The sequence below is a fragment of the Cynocephalus volans genome, chromosome 6 (genome assembly GCF_027409185.1).
Source record: "Cynocephalus volans isolate mCynVol1 chromosome 6, mCynVol1.pri, whole genome shotgun sequence".
Lineage (NCBI taxonomy): Eukaryota > Metazoa > Chordata > Mammalia > Dermoptera > Cynocephalidae > Cynocephalus > Cynocephalus volans.
In genome coordinates, this window is record NC_084465.1 from 132460823 (window position 1) to 132480455 (window position 19633).

At 36.7% G+C, this 19633-nt stretch overlaps 1 protein-coding gene across 3 annotated transcripts in view; it reads right to left on the reverse strand.

Annotated features, from left to right (window-relative positions):
* Window positions 1–16724, reverse strand: part of UPF2 (UPF2 regulator of nonsense mediated mRNA decay) — a 98542-nt gene extending 81818 nt beyond the window's left edge. For all 3 annotated transcript variants that reach the window (XM_063100386.1, XM_063100384.1, XM_063100385.1), the window contains exons 1-3: window positions 16649–16724; window positions 11159–11535; window positions 7999–8778 (exon numbers count right to left, since the gene is read on the reverse strand). In XM_063100386.1, coding sequence (XP_062956456.1) covers window positions 7999–8778; window positions 11159–11517 — 1139 coding nt within the window. In that variant the 5' untranslated portion in view covers window positions 11518–11535; window positions 16649–16724. The remainder of the gene's footprint in view (window positions 1–7998; window positions 8779–11158; window positions 11536–16648) is intronic.
* Window positions 16725–19633: the final 2909 nt, after the last annotated feature.

Here is a 19633-nt window from a genome sequence, read left to right on the forward strand (position 1 = left end):
ATAATCAGAGATCAGCAAACATGTTCTATGAAGGGCCAGAGAGTAAATATTTTAGGCACTGCAGACCACGGTCTGTGTCAAAACTACTCAACCCTGCTAATATGGACAAAAGCAGCCATAGATTATATATAAACAGATGAATGTGATTATGTTACAATAAAACTTTATTTATAGACACTGAAATTTGAACTTCATATAATTATCATGTTTTGCAAAATATTATCCTATTTTTGATTTTTTTTTTTTTAACCATTTAAAAAGGTAAATTCTTAGCTCTCAGGCTGCACAAAAACTAGTCATGGGCCTAATCTGACTCTCAGGCCCATAGTTTGCCAATCCCTGTCATAACTGAAGTTAACCAAATCAGTTTCACTGTTACATATTTTATAAACTAGTTCTTTCTCTCTCATAATATCACTGTTCAATACAGAAGTACTGGTACTCTTTTACTGATGTGAAAAGTAAGCAATGAAAACAAGTCTTACTCATTATAATAAAATACAAAAAAAGTGGACCTTCTCTCAACATAAATGAGTCATCATTGTCCGGAAACATCCCTAAGGTAGATTAATCCTCAGTTTGTGAAGTGTTTTTGAATTACTAATTTAATATTATAAAACTAACAGGAAACATCAAATAGTCCATTCTTGAATCAAGCATATATCTCATAAGTAAGAAAATTCAAGGCTGGCCAGTTAGCTCAGTTGGTTTAGAATGTGGTGCTGACAGCACCAGGATTCCTGTACCAACCACCAAAAAAGAGAAAAGAAGAAAAATAAGAAAATTCATTAACGCCTTGAAAAAAAAAATTTTTTTTTTTAATAAAGTTGATTGGTAAGTGGATCTTAACCCTTGACTTGGTGTTGTCAGCACCACGCTCTCCCAAGTGAGCTATGGGCCAGCCCAAAAAATTCTAGTACTAAAATACGTTTTTGTTTTTCTTCTTTTCCATTTTTTGTTACTGTTTGACTTTTTTGCTATTTCTTTTATTTTGTATATCATTTACTTTGTTGCTCTGAATTGTCTCAAAAAATGAATTTAAATAAGCAATGAAAATTTAGTAAGTTTACCAATTTTCAAAATTATAAAAAAGACATAAAGAGAAACTCATTCAAAAGTCTTTCAGAAAGTTAAGCAGGTGAAACATTAATAATAGCTAACTAACATTTACCGAATACTTACAATGTGCCAGATACTGTTATTACATGCTTTTACACATATGAATTCATTCTATCATTCACATTTATCTCAGAAGTAGAATACTATTGTTATCCCCATTTTACAGATGGAAGAACTGAAGCACAGAGATGTTAGGTAACTTACCTAAGATCACAGAATGACTAAATGACAGGTCTAAGATCTGAACCCAAGCAGTCTGGCTACAGAGCCCATGCTCTCAAATACTGAACTATACTGCCTCTCAAATTAAAATTTTCCATTTGTACTTTACATTGAAATTAGAATGTCTCTCAAATGCACACATCAAAGGCAAGTGTTCCCATATCAAGGTGCTTATTTTTATATCCTTTTTTGGATCCCTCTCGTTTGGATTTCACTTGGTAAGTACTGAGTGGCTAACATGTGTACCAGACACTTTAACAAGAACCTGAGTCTGTCACTGGCTATCCATGTTACACTGGGCAAGCCCTTTAATCCCTAAATCTGTTCTATCACCTTCGCAACAGAGGTATTTTTACCCCCTACCAGCCAGCCACCAAAAAAAAAAGAAAAAAATACACACACATATGTATTTCTTTCAGAGGTAGTGTGAGGATTAATTAAGATCATACTTGCGATGTATTATATTAATGTAAAATGGTATTTTCATGAGAAAAAAAAATGCCAAAGACCACTGTAGAAAAGGTAAGAACTTCAGTGCCAAATATTATTTTGATCTTCTATTAACCAAATTAAAAAAGAAAAAATCTTGGCAAGAATACAGAACATCCATTTAACTTTGACTTTTTGCAGTCCTACAAATTAACATAGAATACATAGCTAAAAATCTTTTAAAAATGATCATGAAGCAGACCCAGGAAAACCCACAGAGTTTTACTTTTCATCTCTTTCAGCACTGTCAATTTTTCATAAAAATTTTTCCTTAGAATTATCTTAAATTTTGGTGGGACTGCAAAATGGTGCAGCCTCTATGGAAAATGGTATGGAGGTTCCTTAAACAATTGCAAATAGATCTACCATACGACGCAGCCATCCCACTGTTGGGAATATACCCAGAGGAATGGAAATCATCAAGTCGAAGGTATACCTGTTCCCCAATGTTCATCGCAGCACTCTTTACAATAGCCAAGAGTTGGAACCAGCCCAAATGCCCATCATCAGATGAGTGGATACGGAAAATGTGGTACATCTACACAATGGAATACTACTCAGCTATAAAAACGAATGAAATACTGCCATTTGCAACAACATGGATGGACCTTGAGAGAATTATATTAAGTGAAACAAGTCAGGCACAGAAAGAGAAATACCACATGTTCTCACTTATTGGAGGGAGCTAAAAATTAATATATAAATTCACACACACACATACACACACACACACAAACCGGGGGGGGGGGGGAAGAAGATATAACAACCACAATTATTTGAAGTTGATACAACAAGCAAACAGAAAGGACATTGTCGGGGGGAAGGGGGGGAGGGAGAAGGGAGGGAGGTTTTGGTGATGGGAAGCAATAATCAGCTACAATGTATATCGAGAAAATAAAATTTAAAAAAAAAAAAAAAAAAGAATTATCTTAAATTTTATTTTGGTTTCATTTTGGAATTAATTTGGTTATGGACGTCTTATCCTGCGCAAAGACACCAGAACAAAGTAAAGCATAACTGCAACACATTCAAATATTTATTAAACTACTATGTCAAAGTTATTTAAACAGAATTAGAGAGTATTTAGGAGGCCACAGCAATTTCAGAGCTCTTGTAACATTGTTAGCACCTCCTTAAATCTAACGTACAGTGAAGTAAGATCTTAGTAGCGCTTAAATACTACCAAGTGATCAAATAACCTACCTTTGTAAGGCAAGGTACAACTCACCTAGAAGGAAAATGAAAGTAAAAACAACACTATTTAATTTTAGGCTACCGTGTTTCTAAGTTTCAGCATAGGTCAATTGATGCCTCATGAATTTGCATTAATAAAATAAAACTCTCTGCTTTTATTAACAATGGGAGAGAAAAACATCTGCATTCTACTTACATTTGTTTACTAAACTTTAAACCAAAGCACTTACTGCTGATGGACTGAGCATGCAATCATGAAGATACTAACTCACAGCTGTTGCAGAGAAACTTGCCACCACTTCCATCAATTAGGGAGAAAAAATGAGATTAAGATACTTCAGAATTATTCAAACAAGAATTCTCACTATCTGAATTCATGATTTCACTATACTGAAAGAAAAAAATTCTGTTACATGGTTAACATTAAGTTATATCCAGTAACAAAATGGTGCAGCCTTTATGGAAAATAGTATGGAGGTTCCTCAAACAATTACAGATAGCTATTCCACTACTGGGTATATCCCCATAGTAATGAAAATCATCATGTCGAAGAGATACCTGTACTCCCATGTTTACTGCAGTGCTATTTACAATAGCCAAGAGTTGGAACCAGCCTAAAGGCCCATCATCAGATGAGTGGATAAGGAAAATGTGGCATATCTAGACAATGGAATACTACTCAGCTATATTAATAAAAAAAAAAAAAAAAGAAAGAAATACTACCAGTCACAGCAACATGGACAGACTTAGAGAAAATGATATTAAGTGAAATAAGCCAGGCACAGAAAGAGAAATACCACATGTTCTCAGTTATTTGTGGGAGCTAATTAAAAATAAATAAGTAAATATACAAACATATGCGGAGGGAGAAGACACAACAGTCACAACAATTCCTTGATCTTGTTAAGACAAGTGAACAGTTATGATGTTGATGGGGGAGAGGGAAGAATTGGTAAAGGGTCATGAAAATGAACTATATTGTATATTGATAAATTAAAATTTAAAAAAATAAAAAATAAAATAAATTTTAAAAAGTTATATTTAAAATTAAATCATTTCTTCAATCAATTTCTACTAAATGAGGCTGGCTGGTTGCTCAGTTGGTTAGAGCATGGTGTTATAACACCAAGATCAAGAGTTCAGATACCCATACTGGCTGGCCACCAAAAAAAAAAATTTTTTTTTTTTTTTACTAAATACTCAAAAAGTACTAAGTAATCAAAAGCATAAACAGTATTGAATATAATAAAAGGCAAAACCTACCAAGAAAGTAAAGCTATTAACTCCAAATAGGCAAATATTACTAGATAATATTTTTAAATGTGTAAATATTATTAACTCCCCAGACCACTTAACCAAATCGTATAATAAAAAATAACATTCTAGGCCCGGCCCATGGCTCACTCGGGAGAGTGCGGTGCTGATAACAACAAGGCCACGGGTTCGGATCCTATATAGGGATGGCCGGTTTGCTCACTGGATGAGCGTGGTGCTGACAACACCAAGCCAAGGGATAAGATCCCCTTACCGGTCATCTTTTTAAAAAATTTTTTTTAAATAAAAATTAAAATAACATTCTTTTAAGTAAAAAATATTTATAGATACAAATTTGTTACAACTCACCCAACCCTAGGGTCAGCTGTATTGCTTGCTTATAACTGCAAATCCTTCAGGGGCTCAGGAACAGTACTAGTTATCTAACATCTATGATAAAGGCCCAGATAATGAGAAAAGAAGTTAGAAGACTCAGTTTTGTCTCCTTCAATCATTTCCCTCATCCATTCATTACAGTGTCTTTAAGAAAACACCAGAGATCTCACTATTCTATGTATAAAAATTGGTTGAATAAATTTTAAAGTATAGACTTTAATGAGTATAGGCTAAGACTTCACAACCTCTAAGAACAGTGCCATCTCCCAAGTTCATTAAAATGACCAAGAACATTTAGGATTTCTAGACTGAAAATAAAACAGTGTATTTGATTTCTTTTTTTTTTTAAGATACTGAAGACTTAAAAGAAATTTAACTACATATGAGTCTTAAATATCAGCTACCCTGGTACTTCATTTTCTAGGGTTATCACACCTAAGAGTAATCTTACTGGGACAGACCTCACCTATGATTTATTCTTGTGATGTAGAAAAACCTCAGAACACCTACTGGATAATGACTAGGAGGGAGACACTTTTAGAAACCGATAATTTTAACAGTACACTGAAAGTTACCCTCTGAATTAAGGAGACATACATTAGGCCAAGTAGGGATTCTGCACTAACCCATTCACTACTCCTAACTTTTTTGCTCAGTCAAGTATCTACGTCTTCACTATAGAGGCTGCTCAGGCTGCAATTATCCTAAGGCATGAATGATTTATTAAGCCATATGCCAATTATTTTCTACAAGGTGATTAAGATTCTCACATCTCCCAAATTATCACATCTAAGTGGACAAAGTCTCCCATGAAAAAATGACTACTACAATGCTAAGATCAATTGCTAAGATCAATTTACATTGGGTAAGTAACCTTCTCTAATAACCATATACTAATAGTTCTGTATCAAAATGGATAAGTTTCTAAGGAAAGACCACAAAGGCTGTGCTCTTAACACTACATCCAGGTCAAAGCTTTTATCAATGACTTGAATAATAAAAGAACAAAAGATCTGCTTATCAAAGCTGAATGACCAAGTACCATTAATAATACACATATAATCAATGTTTAAAATTATCATTAGGCTAAAATAATATGCCAAAGCATCTAAACAAAGTTTAATAGAAATAAGCAAGTACATATTTAGGCTTAGAAAATCATTTCACTAGTTCAAGAGGAGGAAGAACTGGCTTGGCAGCAGTTCATTTGAGAAATCAGGCTTTAGTGTAAATGAGCCTAACAAAAAGTCAAAAGAAAGACATGGCAGCTATAAAGCTAAAGCAATTTTAAATCACAGATAGAAAAGAACGTATCCAAAACAAATGTCCTAAGGATAGCGAAGTATCTGGAAATCAAGGACCAAACGGAAAGAACCAGAGGTATTCAGCCTGGAGAAGAGGAAAGGATACTGTCATAGGAATTAAAGAGGATACGTGTCCTGTGCCAATGCGTCTCAAAGTATCAATAGTAAAGGACCAATTTTTTCCCCCAATCATTGCAGACACTTTTATAAAATACAGTAAAAATATCATGGCAATGGAAAATTGCTATAAAAATGTCTAAATGTTTACTCTCAGTTTCTGTATTGAATTCACTGTGAACAGGAACACAGGCCATAGACCCCCACTTTGAGTAGCTTTATTACATCCATACCAGAAATAAGAACTACATCAAAGAGAACAACTTTATGGGGAGTTAAATTTCAGCTTCATATAACAAAGAATTCCTAGCAAATAGATTGTGTCCAACATTGGAATGGCTCAGAGTACTAAACTCCCTTGGGAGTTATTCAGAGGAAGAATAACCTTATCTGTTAGATAATCTGTAAAATGGACTCCTGCATTGTAAAGGTGATCATTGTAGAATCTCTGTACTCTCTAAGAGCCTGTGAGGCCAATCTAAAGCAAATTCACACATACTAAAACTCTTAAAGTAGCTCATAAAAACTAATAAATAATTAGCATACTTACAAAATAAGTTGTGATGTATTAGGCAGAATGTATGGGAAAAGGACTATAAAAATGATAAAGCACTATCTAAATAATGATTAAAAAGAATTAAATATGTGAGAAGACTCTCATATCCCTTTTTAACCGATTATTGACAATGTAAGTGCATTCTGAGGTTGTGTCTTCAAGTTTGAAACAGTCCTCATTATTCAAAAGTACAAAACATGATGTCAACCCTTTTTCCTTTTAAGAATCATTAGTAACACCACTGCCATCTTAAATCCTCACTTCTGAGTGACTTTTAGCAACCAAGGTTTAACCACATAGTCTCTACCCTAACCCTGTCCTAACTGTACTACTTGCACACACTATTACTGTCTTCTCTTCTGGTTAAGACAACCATCTCCCAATGCTAACTACTTAAACTAGTTCTCTCCCACTGCAGACTTATGAGAATAGAATAGAGTGCTCCCCACACTAATTTCTTTTGGGGGGCAGCTGGTCAGCTAATTTCAGATTAATAGCAATTTCAGATTCTCAACCACACAATTTAAATAAGTGTAAGTACTCAGCCAAATGCTACCGCTGTTACCTTCTTTTTGCAATCTCTCAGCCCTCCTCCAAATCCATCCTCCATAAAAGTTGACCTAATACCCACAGACTACATCAACTTCTGCTTGTTGATGCCAGCTAGGTAAAGATACTACACATTAGTCTACAATATTGTGGAACAATCAAAGTTGGCCCCTAAATCAGGTCTTTTCACCACTACCACAGGCACAGTACATTATTCCTTTATAATTTTAAATGGATGCCTCCAGGAAGAAGACTTCTATAAATGCACTTTACAGTTGCATTTACATTTTTTCACAGCTAATTTTGTGCACTATTTCCCAAAATTCTGATCTGAAATACCACTAATAATGAATGATTTATTTTCTTAAAAAAGAGCAAGTAGCAACAGTGACATCAATAACTTAAAATACAAAACAATGAAAGAAAAACTGTTGGAGAGAGGAAACATCAAAAACATACAGAAAAATAGTAGCAGGTAAGTTAAAGTGACAGAAAAAGAAAATTTACCCCTAAATATTAAGGAGTTTTTTAAAATCACAGGAAGAAAACATACCCACAAAGCAAAAATCACCATCTGCTTGATAGATTTCTTTTAAAATCAGAAACAACATCTATTGTAGACTCACATTTAAACATGAGTACTCAGACTGTTACACTTTGAAATTTTCCTGGAATGTTAAGAAATCACCTGTAAGGAGCCCTTTTCCATAAGTTCTTTCAGTGGCATGAAGACTTTAAACATTTTTAAGTATGAGCTCCAAAATAAATTCTCAATTCTGAGAAACATTTGAAAATCACCTGTTTTGTCTCTCAGTATTCTGGAGCTCCCTGTGGTCCCTTTTCAGGTGTTTGGTCAAAGACGTAAAGTACTCTTTTAAAAGATTCTGGAAAGGCTGCTGTTTCTCTGGACTAATTATCTCACTGGGAGGAAAACTCAAATTAAACTTCTCTGCTGCACTCTTTACTTTCCTCGGTACAAGTCCAGCAATATCATCTCCACAATGTCGACAGAAACTAATCACCACAGAAACATGAGTGTGGGATTCTCGGTCAGCATTAATAATATTTTTTAGCTGTTCATAGATTAAGGAAAGACCTTCCTTATCAGTGAAAATCCCAACTATTGTCAATTCTGCGATGAAACGCAAATCAGTTCTTAACTTGGTAATGTTAGGCGTTTTCTCCTCTTTCCTTGCTTCGAAATGTTTTTTCCAGACCTGAAGAAGTGACGGGGCAAAGTCAGCGTAGCGCTGGTGAAAAAGAGAGCACAGGTGCACAGCACAGTTTACATCAGAGATTTTTAGTTTCGCTTCCACAATAGAAGCTACAGCTTCTGCAATGTATTTGCTTAAATTTAGGCCATTAAAATCATGGGACAAGGAATCTCTCTGTTGTTCCGTAATAGTTTTTAATTTCTTGACAAAAGCAGTATTTTTCTTCAAACTTGAGTCTAAGCGGCTAAAGAAATTTTCCTCTGGTCGGTTGTCTGGAGCATTTTGGTTTTTGCTACGAAGTTCCTTTCTTAATTGATGTCGTTCCCAAGCTTCCTGATGAAGCTGAAGGGATTCTTCCTTCTCTCTAATTAAAAAACAAACAAACAAATAAATAAAATATTCTATATATTTTGAAGCGTCATTGACAAATCCTATAAAAGTAAAACCCAATGAAAAAACAATCATCTAAGTATCAGAATCCAAGAGAAACAAAAGATGCAAAAGACTTTAAAAGACATTAAGATAATGAGAGCCCAATATACTGTAATACCAAATGTGGTAGAGCAGAGGATTTTGAATAATTAGATTAAAATTAAAAATCATTCTGCCAACTGGCAAGCTAAATGGATAAAATATATGATGCGCCATACGAAAAATATAAAATATTCCTGGGAAGGATATAAAATGTAAAACAAATAAAAGCACTGGGCAAATAGAAAAAAAAAAAATTGTCCACAAGAATACTTTAAAGAGTAAGCATTATAAAAGACTACATTAAAAATGTTTTGAAATGTTAGATATTTTGTTTCATACTCAGCATTAACCAAACCTTTAATAAAGTATATTGACAGGTTTGGAGTTTTAAAAATTCAAGTGAGATTAGAAAATTTAGAAAGGAACCAGAAGAGAACTATCAGATAAAAACCCTTTAGTAAAAAGGCTTATAAACTCAGTTTATCCTGAAAAAAGTAGCTAAAACAGATATACCCATTTTTCCACTAAAAAGATGAAACAAGTTTAAATTGCAGATATAGTATAATAATTTGGGTGGCTGGGGGAGAGGGGAGGACAAACAATACAACTTTGAGGTTTTTGAGATACCAGAATATGTAACTCTTAAATATAAATCTCCAAAAAAAGGTAGATTTTCATCTTTCCACGATAATCATCTTTGGGTTACACTATAATTCTAGGATTTTCCACTACAACAGAGAGTTTGCATCCATTACTAGGAACATGGACATTTGAGTATGTCTTGGATCTCCTACCACACACAAACACAGGATTAACTCAATTGAAAACACTTTAAGATATAAAGTGAAGTTTTTACAGGTGAAATAATAAGATGCTTTATAATATCCCGGGAGAAAAAGTGGGTAACTTGACACTGGGTAGATGGGGGGGGGTGTGTGTGTGCAGGGATCTGGTTCATAATACCATTCCATTTTTGTATAGGTATGAAATTTTCCCAATAAAAAGTTGGGTTTTTGGTTTCTTTGCTTTTTGTTTGTTTTTAAAGCTCTTTTGATGGGACAGGACAGGGAGCAAAAGTTAATATGAAATTGAATATATTAATTACAAATTTTTATTTTTTAAATTTATTTTAAAAGATGACCAGTAAAGAGATCTTAACCCTTGACTTGATGCTGTCAGAACCATGCTCTCCCAGGTGAGCAACTGGCCATCCCTATACAGGGATCCAAACCTGTGGCCTTGTGTTATTAGCACAACACTCTCCCAAGTGAGCCACTGGCCGGCCCTTAATTAAAAAATTTTAAAAAGGAAAGTAAAATAAATAATCAAGAAACTCTCAAGAATCATGGTTCTGGATATTCCCAAAACAGCCACTATTATAGCCTTTCAGACCTAAGGCTCCAGTTCTTCATTAAAAATAGAAGTCCTAAAGAAGAGATTTGGTGAGAAAAGTAGCTGTTATAGAGATCTATGAAAAGTCATGTTTGGGGTTGGCCAGTTAGCTCAGTTGGCTAGAGCGCAGTGCTGTAACATAGGGTTCAGATCCCCTTACCAGCCAGCCACCAGCAAAGAAAAGTCATGTTTACAAACAGCTTTTTAAATTACACATCTGAAGAGAAGAGGTCATTGAACAACAGTCATTTTTGCTACATCCCGGTGTTCTTCCTATGAGGATCACCTCCTTTTTTTACCAGTTTATTATACTACTTGCATAGACTTAGTTAAATCTATTCAAAAATAGATTTAGGTAAGAATGAGAGGCATGTGGAATCGTGCTCAAGGACAAAGGTTTTCAGGTCAGGCCAACCTAAGTTCAAATCCTAGCAGCTCCACTGTTTACTGTTACCTTAGGCAAGTTACCTCTTTAAAGCTTCACTTTATTGATCTGTAAAATGAGGTTCATAAAACTTACTTCATTAGGACTATTTAAGGATATATGCTAATATACTTTGTATAGTGCCAATCACATAATAAGAACTCAGCAAACAGCAGCTACAAGAATTAAAAATTTTTTCAACTTGAAAAGGAGTATTATCATACCATATTATCATACCCCAAAAAAGTTTTTAAAAAACAAAAACAATCTAGACTACTCCAGACCTCAAAAACTATTTACTAAAGATTGTTACTATTATTTAATTTAAATAGAGAAACTCCCAACTCTCAAGGAGCTGCACACAGCAAGTTTTTTCTCAAATAATCATTTTTTTCCCCCAAATATTCCAATTTTCCCATTCCTTCACATCAATAATTAAAATAATTTTTCTTACTTCAACTGAGCAGCTTCTTCTTCTTGCTGACGTTTTGCCTGTTCTTCCTTTTTTCTCTCTTCTTCTTCATGTTTCTTTTTTTCTTCCTCCTCTTTTTTCTTTGATTCTTCCTCTGCCTTCACCTTTTCTTCTTCTTTTTTCTTGCGCTCCTTGTCTTCCTTTTTTTTCTTATCATCTTCCAGTCTCTTCTTCTTGTCTTCAGGGGCCTTGCTGACCTCCTTCTTGACAGTGAGCTTAAGATCATCTTTTAGCTTCTCCTTGCTGCTCACTGGCCGCCTTTCACTGCAGTCTTTTTCCTTGTTGTTTAGTAAAGAGTCTTTTTCTTCCATACTTGCTGGCTTTTTACGCTCAGCTGGCATTATGTGACCCAAGACAACCTGTAACAGTAAAAGAATGTCAGAACTGTTAATGCAGTGAACTTTTTTTTAATGATGTGACACTATTTTTTAAACAACATATTAATGCAACTTGGGGAATTAATACAACTTACTATTAATTGCTAGAGATTAAATAAATGCATACAAAATGAACACTATTTCTGTGATAAAATAATTCATTGGTCACATTCCACATCCTATCATTATTAGTTATTTCTATGTCTAAGTACTATTTTTTTTTTTTTTTGCTTTTTATAAAGGAAAAATTCAAACACAAAAGTAAAGAGCACAGTATGGGGAATCTTCATGTACCCCTTACTTAGATGCAACCATTATTAACTCCAAAACAATGTATCATTTAATCATAAATACTTCATTATGTATCTGAGAGTTTTAACCTCAGCATTTCACAACCATTAAGAGATACTAGTTTACTATTTCACACAATATTCAATATAAGTTTTAAGCTGCAGATGGGGAGGAGAAACAAGCTCTTGCCACCTATAAGTCAGCAAACAAAATACATAACAGAGGACTCACAAATTTCACCTCATTGCTCTAACCTTATTAACAAACTTTCAAATGCAAAAACTGTTAACTATCTCAAATTAAACTAGACCTTTAATCTCTTCATTAGTGTTAGTCAAAATTAACTTAAAAACATAATGATGATTATAAAATTTGTATATTCTGTGCTGTATCTGCCAATAAGGTAGCCACAAGCCCAGGGTTTCTAAACTCTCAGCTCTACTGACATTTGGGCAAGATAATTCTTTGTTTTGTGAGATGGGGGATGTCCTGTGCAGCACGGAAAGTTTAGCAGCATCTCTGCCTTCTGCAAGTAGTACCTCCCCAGTTTTGACAACCAAATATGACTTCAGACATTGCCAAATGTGCCCTGGGAACAAAATCTGAAACTCAGTTCTTCAGTCACTATCCATATTTCATGTGCTCAATTCCACATGTGAATAAATGGCTACCATATAGGGCAGTGCAGATACAGAACATTTCTACCAACACAAAAAATTCTATTGGATAGCACTGGTCTGTAGTATAGGCTCTATATAGTTAACTAGAAATAAACTCTGGAACAAAAAACTGTATTTCACAGCAAAACTCTGGATTCTTCTTTTCCAAGCATATATTCCGCTACTCAAAACAAACTGGTTTTCTAATATAACTTCTTTTATTGACAGTGCTTCATGTTTTAACTCCTAAATTATCTGAAATTTGTATACAAGAAAATCAAAATTCTATTTCAGAAGTACAGAATTACTGAAACTTTGTTGTTTTTTATCGAAACCTAAAGATATGCAGAGTATTCTTAAATATTTTCAAATACAGGTTTTAAATTACAGCACTAAAATCTAGGTTAGCAAACAAAACATCTGCAATAACATTTTATAAACACACAAAGAATTTACTTCAGCACTCTAACAAAATGTTATTATCACAGAAAGACAACCTAGGCCTGTAGAAACTTTAAGTAATTTTTGGAGGTACATGGCATAGTCTATACCTTTTCTCAGCCATCCCTTCCTTTCCCTTTTCCCCTTTTATTTTCTTATTCTCCTCCATTCCCACATTCTATGCGTTTATTTTGACAATGAAACCCAAAGGCCTCAGTTAACCCAACTGGTGGAACTCAGAACAAGAAAAGGCTGTTAATCCTGTTTAAATAATCACTGTTAAAATATGAAAAAGAACTATAACTACCTATTGATGTGCCAAGACACAATAGCATTTATATTACCTGGAAGTGCAGTTATCAATTCTTATACATTTTCAATTATGTACCCACCTTTAATATGAAAATATCATGCCCTAAAAGCAAGCAAACTTTCAAAGAGAGTATACTAATAGGTACCACTCATAGGTATGACACTAAACATTTTACATACATTACCTCATTTAATGCTAAAATCTTTATGAGGTGTTATTTTCCCTATTGTATAAATGAGTAAACTGAGACTTGACCAAGTAACTTGACCGATGCCGATGCCTCCACAGCTGGTGACAGAGCTGGAATCTGAACCCATACTCTCAACCAAAGTTAAAAACTCTGAGAGTAAGTAATTGGGAGGTTGGAAGACTTGATCATAGGTACTGACTATGACAAGTCATAGAATTATGAATCTGAAGAGTACAATGAAAGAGTCCCCGATAATAGTTTTTACATAACGTTTTTAACTTTTGGCAAATTGGCTGAAATGTATGGGGACAAGATAATATTTAAGGTAATAACACAATCTTATTTAGGGATGTTAGCCATACGTGCCAAAAAAATTATGTTCATATAGAATTCGTATTTTCTGACGTGCAGCATCAACAAGTGATGTTCCAGGATTACAGGAAACTACAGTTCTCAGAAAAAGAATGGCATCAGAATTTACAATTAATATCTCACTTCTGAAGATAAAATTAAATCTTAAGTTCTTCTACTAAGAATTTGCTTAGTAGCTGACAAATTCATAAAGGATCAGCATTTATTAGCTCAACAGTCCCAAACTTTTGTGACTCTACAATATTCATTTATTCAATAAATTTTAAGTACCTACTCTATGAAATAAATTATAATATGCATTCACAAATTAGATCCTGCTCTAGAGCATGATAAAACAAACAGATCCTGAATAAAACCCTTAAGTCTTGATACTGGTATACTTTATTACAAAGTACACTTGGAACTAAATTTCAGTCAACAAAAAATATGACAAAAATCTAAAGGTTCATGGAGAGGCAGCCATGAAACTTGTGAAAATAACATGCGTGGTTTTTGAAGGCAGATTTTAAGTCTGCGTCCCAACTCTGCAGCCTGCTAGCTATGGAAATCGGTTAACTTAACTTCTCCAAGTCTATTTACTTATCAATAAAATGAAGTCATTGCTACCTATCTTATAGAGTTCTTAAACTTCTAGAATAGTTGCTAGCATGAAGGAAGCATTCAATAAATGTTGATTCTCTTTGACACAGAACACTGAAAAGTTCATCAAAAAATGAGAGATTTTTTTTTTTTTAAAGATGACTGGTAAGGGGATCTTAACCCTTGACTTGGTGTTTTCAGCACCATGCTCTCCCAAGTGAGCTAACCGGCCATCCCTATATAGGGATCCAAATCTGTGTCCTTGGTATTATTAGCACCACACTCTCCCAACTGAGCCACGGGCTGGCCTAAAATGAGAGATTTTTCAAGTTAGGACTATTAGACTTTATCTGTTCCAATCCTCAATTCTTACATTGTAGTGGCAGTAGCAGGGTGCTCTGCCCAAGATTATACAACTAGTTTAGTGTCTGGACCAAGATTCACTGCCCAGTGCACTTTTCCACTATATACCCAACTCTTAAGATTCTAAAAAACAGATAAAATATACAAACGACATGATTAGATCTGTATGCACTTTACTATATCAATTTAAAAAATTAAACTGAGCATTAAATCATATTTAACAAAATGCTAAAATTCTTATTTTAATAAATTCAAGCTTTAATAAACAACCAAATCTTTCATCTGAAGTGTTTCCTTCCCTGTACTGGCCAGTCACCAACAATAAAAAAATAAAAATAGTGTTTCCAAAAGTTTTTTCAAGTAAAAAGTAAACAGATTCTATCTCAAGATAAAAATTAGTGACTCCCCATACCCACCAACCGCCAAAAAAAAACCTTAGTGATCTTTTCATCGGTATGTGATTAGCTCTTACAAATTATTTTACTGAGTACAATTTTATTCAGACAGCCCTTAAAAGGAAACCATGCTTTAAAACCACCTTCCTAGCTCCCAAAATAGTGTCCTGGCACTTGGGCTGTATATTTTATTTGGTTTTCTAAATATACTCTGAACTTCTAAAAGAAAGTAAAACTTCTTTACTAATAAAACAGGTACCAATGGAGTGTTGGGGGAGAGAAAACTGAGAAAGAGGGTGTTTCCCTTTTAAAGATATTCCTCTGCAAAGAACCATATGGATTATGTATGAAATCACAATGAGATTGCTCTGAAAATACTACAGTGAGAAAATGCTGTTTTACCTTTTAATTCTGTGTTACCCAAAATGGTCTAAGGGCAGAACAACACAGGGGCATTATCTCCCAGTCTTTGACTTTATTCTTTAAAGAACATCCTTAGTATAAAGGACTCATTGAAAATTTTTAGAATTTCACCAGAGCTCAAACATGATGAGTCGTACGATTTTTATGAACACCTACAAACTGTGATGAATGAGAAGAGTCAGTGAGAGTTTCACTTTGGTCTAAACGCATCACTACGTGTTTATAAGAGCAAGAGAACTGAAGGTCCGGGCACTCCAGAGTGTATCCCCCAAGCCTGTAAGCTGGCTCTGCTTTGCCCACCTGGAGAACGAATATCCTGTGATCACCTTCCTTTAGTTCAATAGTACTAGCAAGAATACTTGGAGCCCTAAGGTGAAGGCAAAAAGAACCAACCTATGTGATTAAACGGAAGTAAAACAGACAGCCCATGCCCACCATCCCCAGAGACACACAAACCCCTTCCCCTACACACGCATCTCCCACAAATCCCTGCTCTGGCTCCACACTGCTACAACTAACACGTTTCCCCGCCACAGCTCCCCTTCCTACGGATATCCACGGTCACCTTCGAAGACCATCCTTGCCCCAACCCTAACTTCTCGCCCCACACTCCCTCAGCACCGAAGACTCCCTGGCTGGTCTACTCCACATCCTCCCACACACGCACCCTCCCCACTTCCTCGCCCTCGCTTCCCTCCGGTCTCCCGAAGAGCTTTCCCCAACCTCCCCTCGCTCCACTCCACGCCTCCAAACACCTTCACCCCCCTACGGCAAGCTCCGCGCCTCTAGCCCCGAGGCCCGGCCCGGGCGTGCGGGACAGGCACCTCCTCCACCGCCCCTCATGCCTGCCCCGGCCCAGGGGCTCCCGCGTTGATGGGAGCCTCCGGGAGAAGGGTCTGAGGAGGACGATGCCGGACCCGCAGTCCCTCCCCTGTTAGCCGCCCCCGGAGAGCTGGGGTGCGGAGTCGCCTCTTGGGTCCCCCAGGGAGTAGGAGTCCAGGCCGGAACCCCCAGCCCTGCTTCCTCCCGATCGTTGGAGCGGAGGGGAAGGAGGCTCCCCGGGACTCACCTCGAGCCTGTTGTCAACATTAGCCCCGGGTTTCCCAGCACCAACTCCAGCGCTCGGGCTCTTCCCTCCCCTCCCCCCACCTATCTCGCAGCCGAGGGCCCGCCTTCCCTCAGCTCCCCCTCCTCCCTCCGCCCGCCGGCCCGCCCGCCCGCCACTCACCAGGGCGGCCAGGCCGCGAGTGGGGGCGGGGCGGAGGGAGGTGGAAAGGAAGAAGCTGTCCGCGCGACTGCCAGATCAAAAACAGTCCGATTCGCCCGTCCCCCGAAATGCCGATGCTTTCAGCTTGGCTCTGGGGTGACAGATCCAGAGAAAAGGCTCACGGAGATACCATACGCTTAGTGGCTTGTCCAAATTCCCCAGGTGGTGAGAGAAACGAATTTTTTCAGACAGGCAGTTAATAAGACAACTACTTACTACCGGCACCTCAAGCCAGGGCCCCGCAGAGGGGAGGAGTGGCCCGAGGACTGGAGGCAGGAAGTGGATTGGTCGCCAGGAAAGGGAAAGCGCCTGAATTGGAGATGCGCAGGCGCAGGCACTTCGCGGGGCGGAGGCGGGGGGGAGCGAAAATGGGGCGGGGCGGAGCTAACAGGAGGCGAGGAAGGGTGAAGGAATAGTAGAATTACGGAGCGCCATTAAGGACAAGTTTGGCACCGTGATTCTCTTGGGAGTTTTTTGGTGAGAACGTAACGAAGAGGTTTAAGAAGGGGAAGTTTGGTTGGACTAATTCGAAGGGAGAGGTTGAAGATTTAGGTAATTGGAAACTGGGGAAACAAAAGAATATGGCTGTTGAGAAAGGTAGAAGTTGGTTAGGAATGGGTCTAGATTTAGGAGTGCCCTGAAAGACTGCGAAAAGTCCTGTGGGGACTTTTCCAGAAGCAGTTTTAGGGGTTCGACGTAAAAACATCCGAAAAAGAATCAAAAAGGCTTTTCCCGTATGGTTCTTAGAGAGTACACCGTTCTAGCTAGCAAGTTTTAAAAAGTAAAATGGAATGACCTCCGTGAGTTATCGAAGAAATCACACGTTTAAGAAAAAAAAAAAGGCTAATCTTGTCATTTCTTCCGAATGCGGAACCAAGTCGACTTCTTCAAACGGGTATCGGCTTGTCTACATTATTTATTTCCTCCTAAATTGCTGAAATTGTGCTTTTGGCCTCCGATTTTTGTTGAAACAGTGCTAGGGTCTGCCAACAAGATCGTACTGGGTGTTCGTACAGGTGTTTTTTGGCTGGTCCGGAGCCAAAGAAAGGTGTAAAACTGGTCTTGATGATTGCTTGACAATGCGGCGCCCCACCCGGTATCCAAGCCCACAAAATGAGCTGTTACCAACCTCAAATTCTTGAGGCTCTCCGTTTCTCTTTTATTCACCCTTTGCTCATTTTGCCTCTATTTCTTGTTTTATTTCCTATTTATTCTTAGCATGCAAATTACCCTCCCAAACTGAATGTTGGCGCTTCCTGTATTTAAAAAGTGTTCATTTTCAAAACCCCACCACTTAAATTTATTTAAAGGGTAGTACAAGAGAAAGATAAATACTGCTATTTTGTGCCATTGGTAAACAATTATGAGAAAACCGCCCCCAAACACCACGCTAGTGGTAGACACCCACATTCGAAGTTTCCTTCTCGTTTTGCCTTACTACCTTAAGCTTTACCTCTCTGTAAATCCTCATCCGAAATCAAGTCAACCTTTGCCTTTCACCAGGTGTTTAAAGGAAACCATGAGAATACAGGGATCAAAAGAAGGTGGAGGGTATTTTTACTGAGCATTTGCCATTTTACATTTGTTATTTTAATTAATAATCACAATAATCCTGTAGGTAGGTATTAAAGGTCCCCATTTAATAGAAATTGAATTACAGGATTTATTTACTCAAGATCACAAAATTAGTATGTAAGAATACTACTATTCTACTTAAGACTATATGCAAAAAACAAAGTTCTTTCTGCTATAACCCACTTCCTTTATGTAAGCTTTTACATAGACTGAATATGCTGCCAATCATTTTCTTTTTGAAGAACGATATCAAGCTAGCCACCAAAAGCCTTCTGATGTGGAGATATGATTGCAGTCTCTAACCTGAAGAAACACATTGCTCTGAAGAGGCCATCGTTTTTGCATTTTGATAATAATTCAAACTTCACTGTTTTCTGAAAATACATTGCATTAGGCATTTAAGTGTTTGCCTAGATATTTCATTATTTGAGACAATTCTCAAAAATGTCCATTTTTTTTGCCTGCTCCATTTGACAGACCTGTGCTATATTTTAAAAAAATATATTTATATAGAGAGACTTACATGAAACTATACTTAAAACCTAGCTATAATGTGGCTGCTTCGCAGAAGAAAGCAAAGGGAAAGAGACTACAATTACAGGGCAGTACAGACCCCGAGTTTAAGAAAAACCAAAAGGCATCATGTGAGGCAAACCAGCTCTAACCACGCCTTTGGCCACTGACCTCAGGAATCTCGGAGCACTGTTCCTTGAATATATCCAGCTTGTTTAAGCTATCTGTTTCCTTAATCATCCACCTCTCATGGTATACCTCTGGTGGAAATTTTTAAAACGACTTTCCTTCTGTCACTCTATTTAACAGTTTTAAAAAAGTGTTGAGATGTGACACTTCAATAAGAAACCTAAGTGTTGAGGATACATTTAAACAAATGTAAATATTAAGTATATGAAAGTAATAGTACTTGTTACTAAACTGAACCATATTGGAATTTCTTATGGAACTGTAAGATTGAAAATAAGTTTACTAGGCTGGCTAGTTAGCTCAGTTGATTAGAGTATGGTGCTGGTAACATCAAGGTGCAGGGTTCAATCCCTGTACCAGCCAGCTGCCAAAAACCCCAAATCCAAAATAAATCAGTTTACTAACACTGGCTTCTTTTAATTCCATCAAAATAGAAGTGATAGTGTGAGGTTGCTTTTTTTTTTAAGCTTTCAATAAATATGGTTAGTCAAAAAGCAAATTAGATCATAG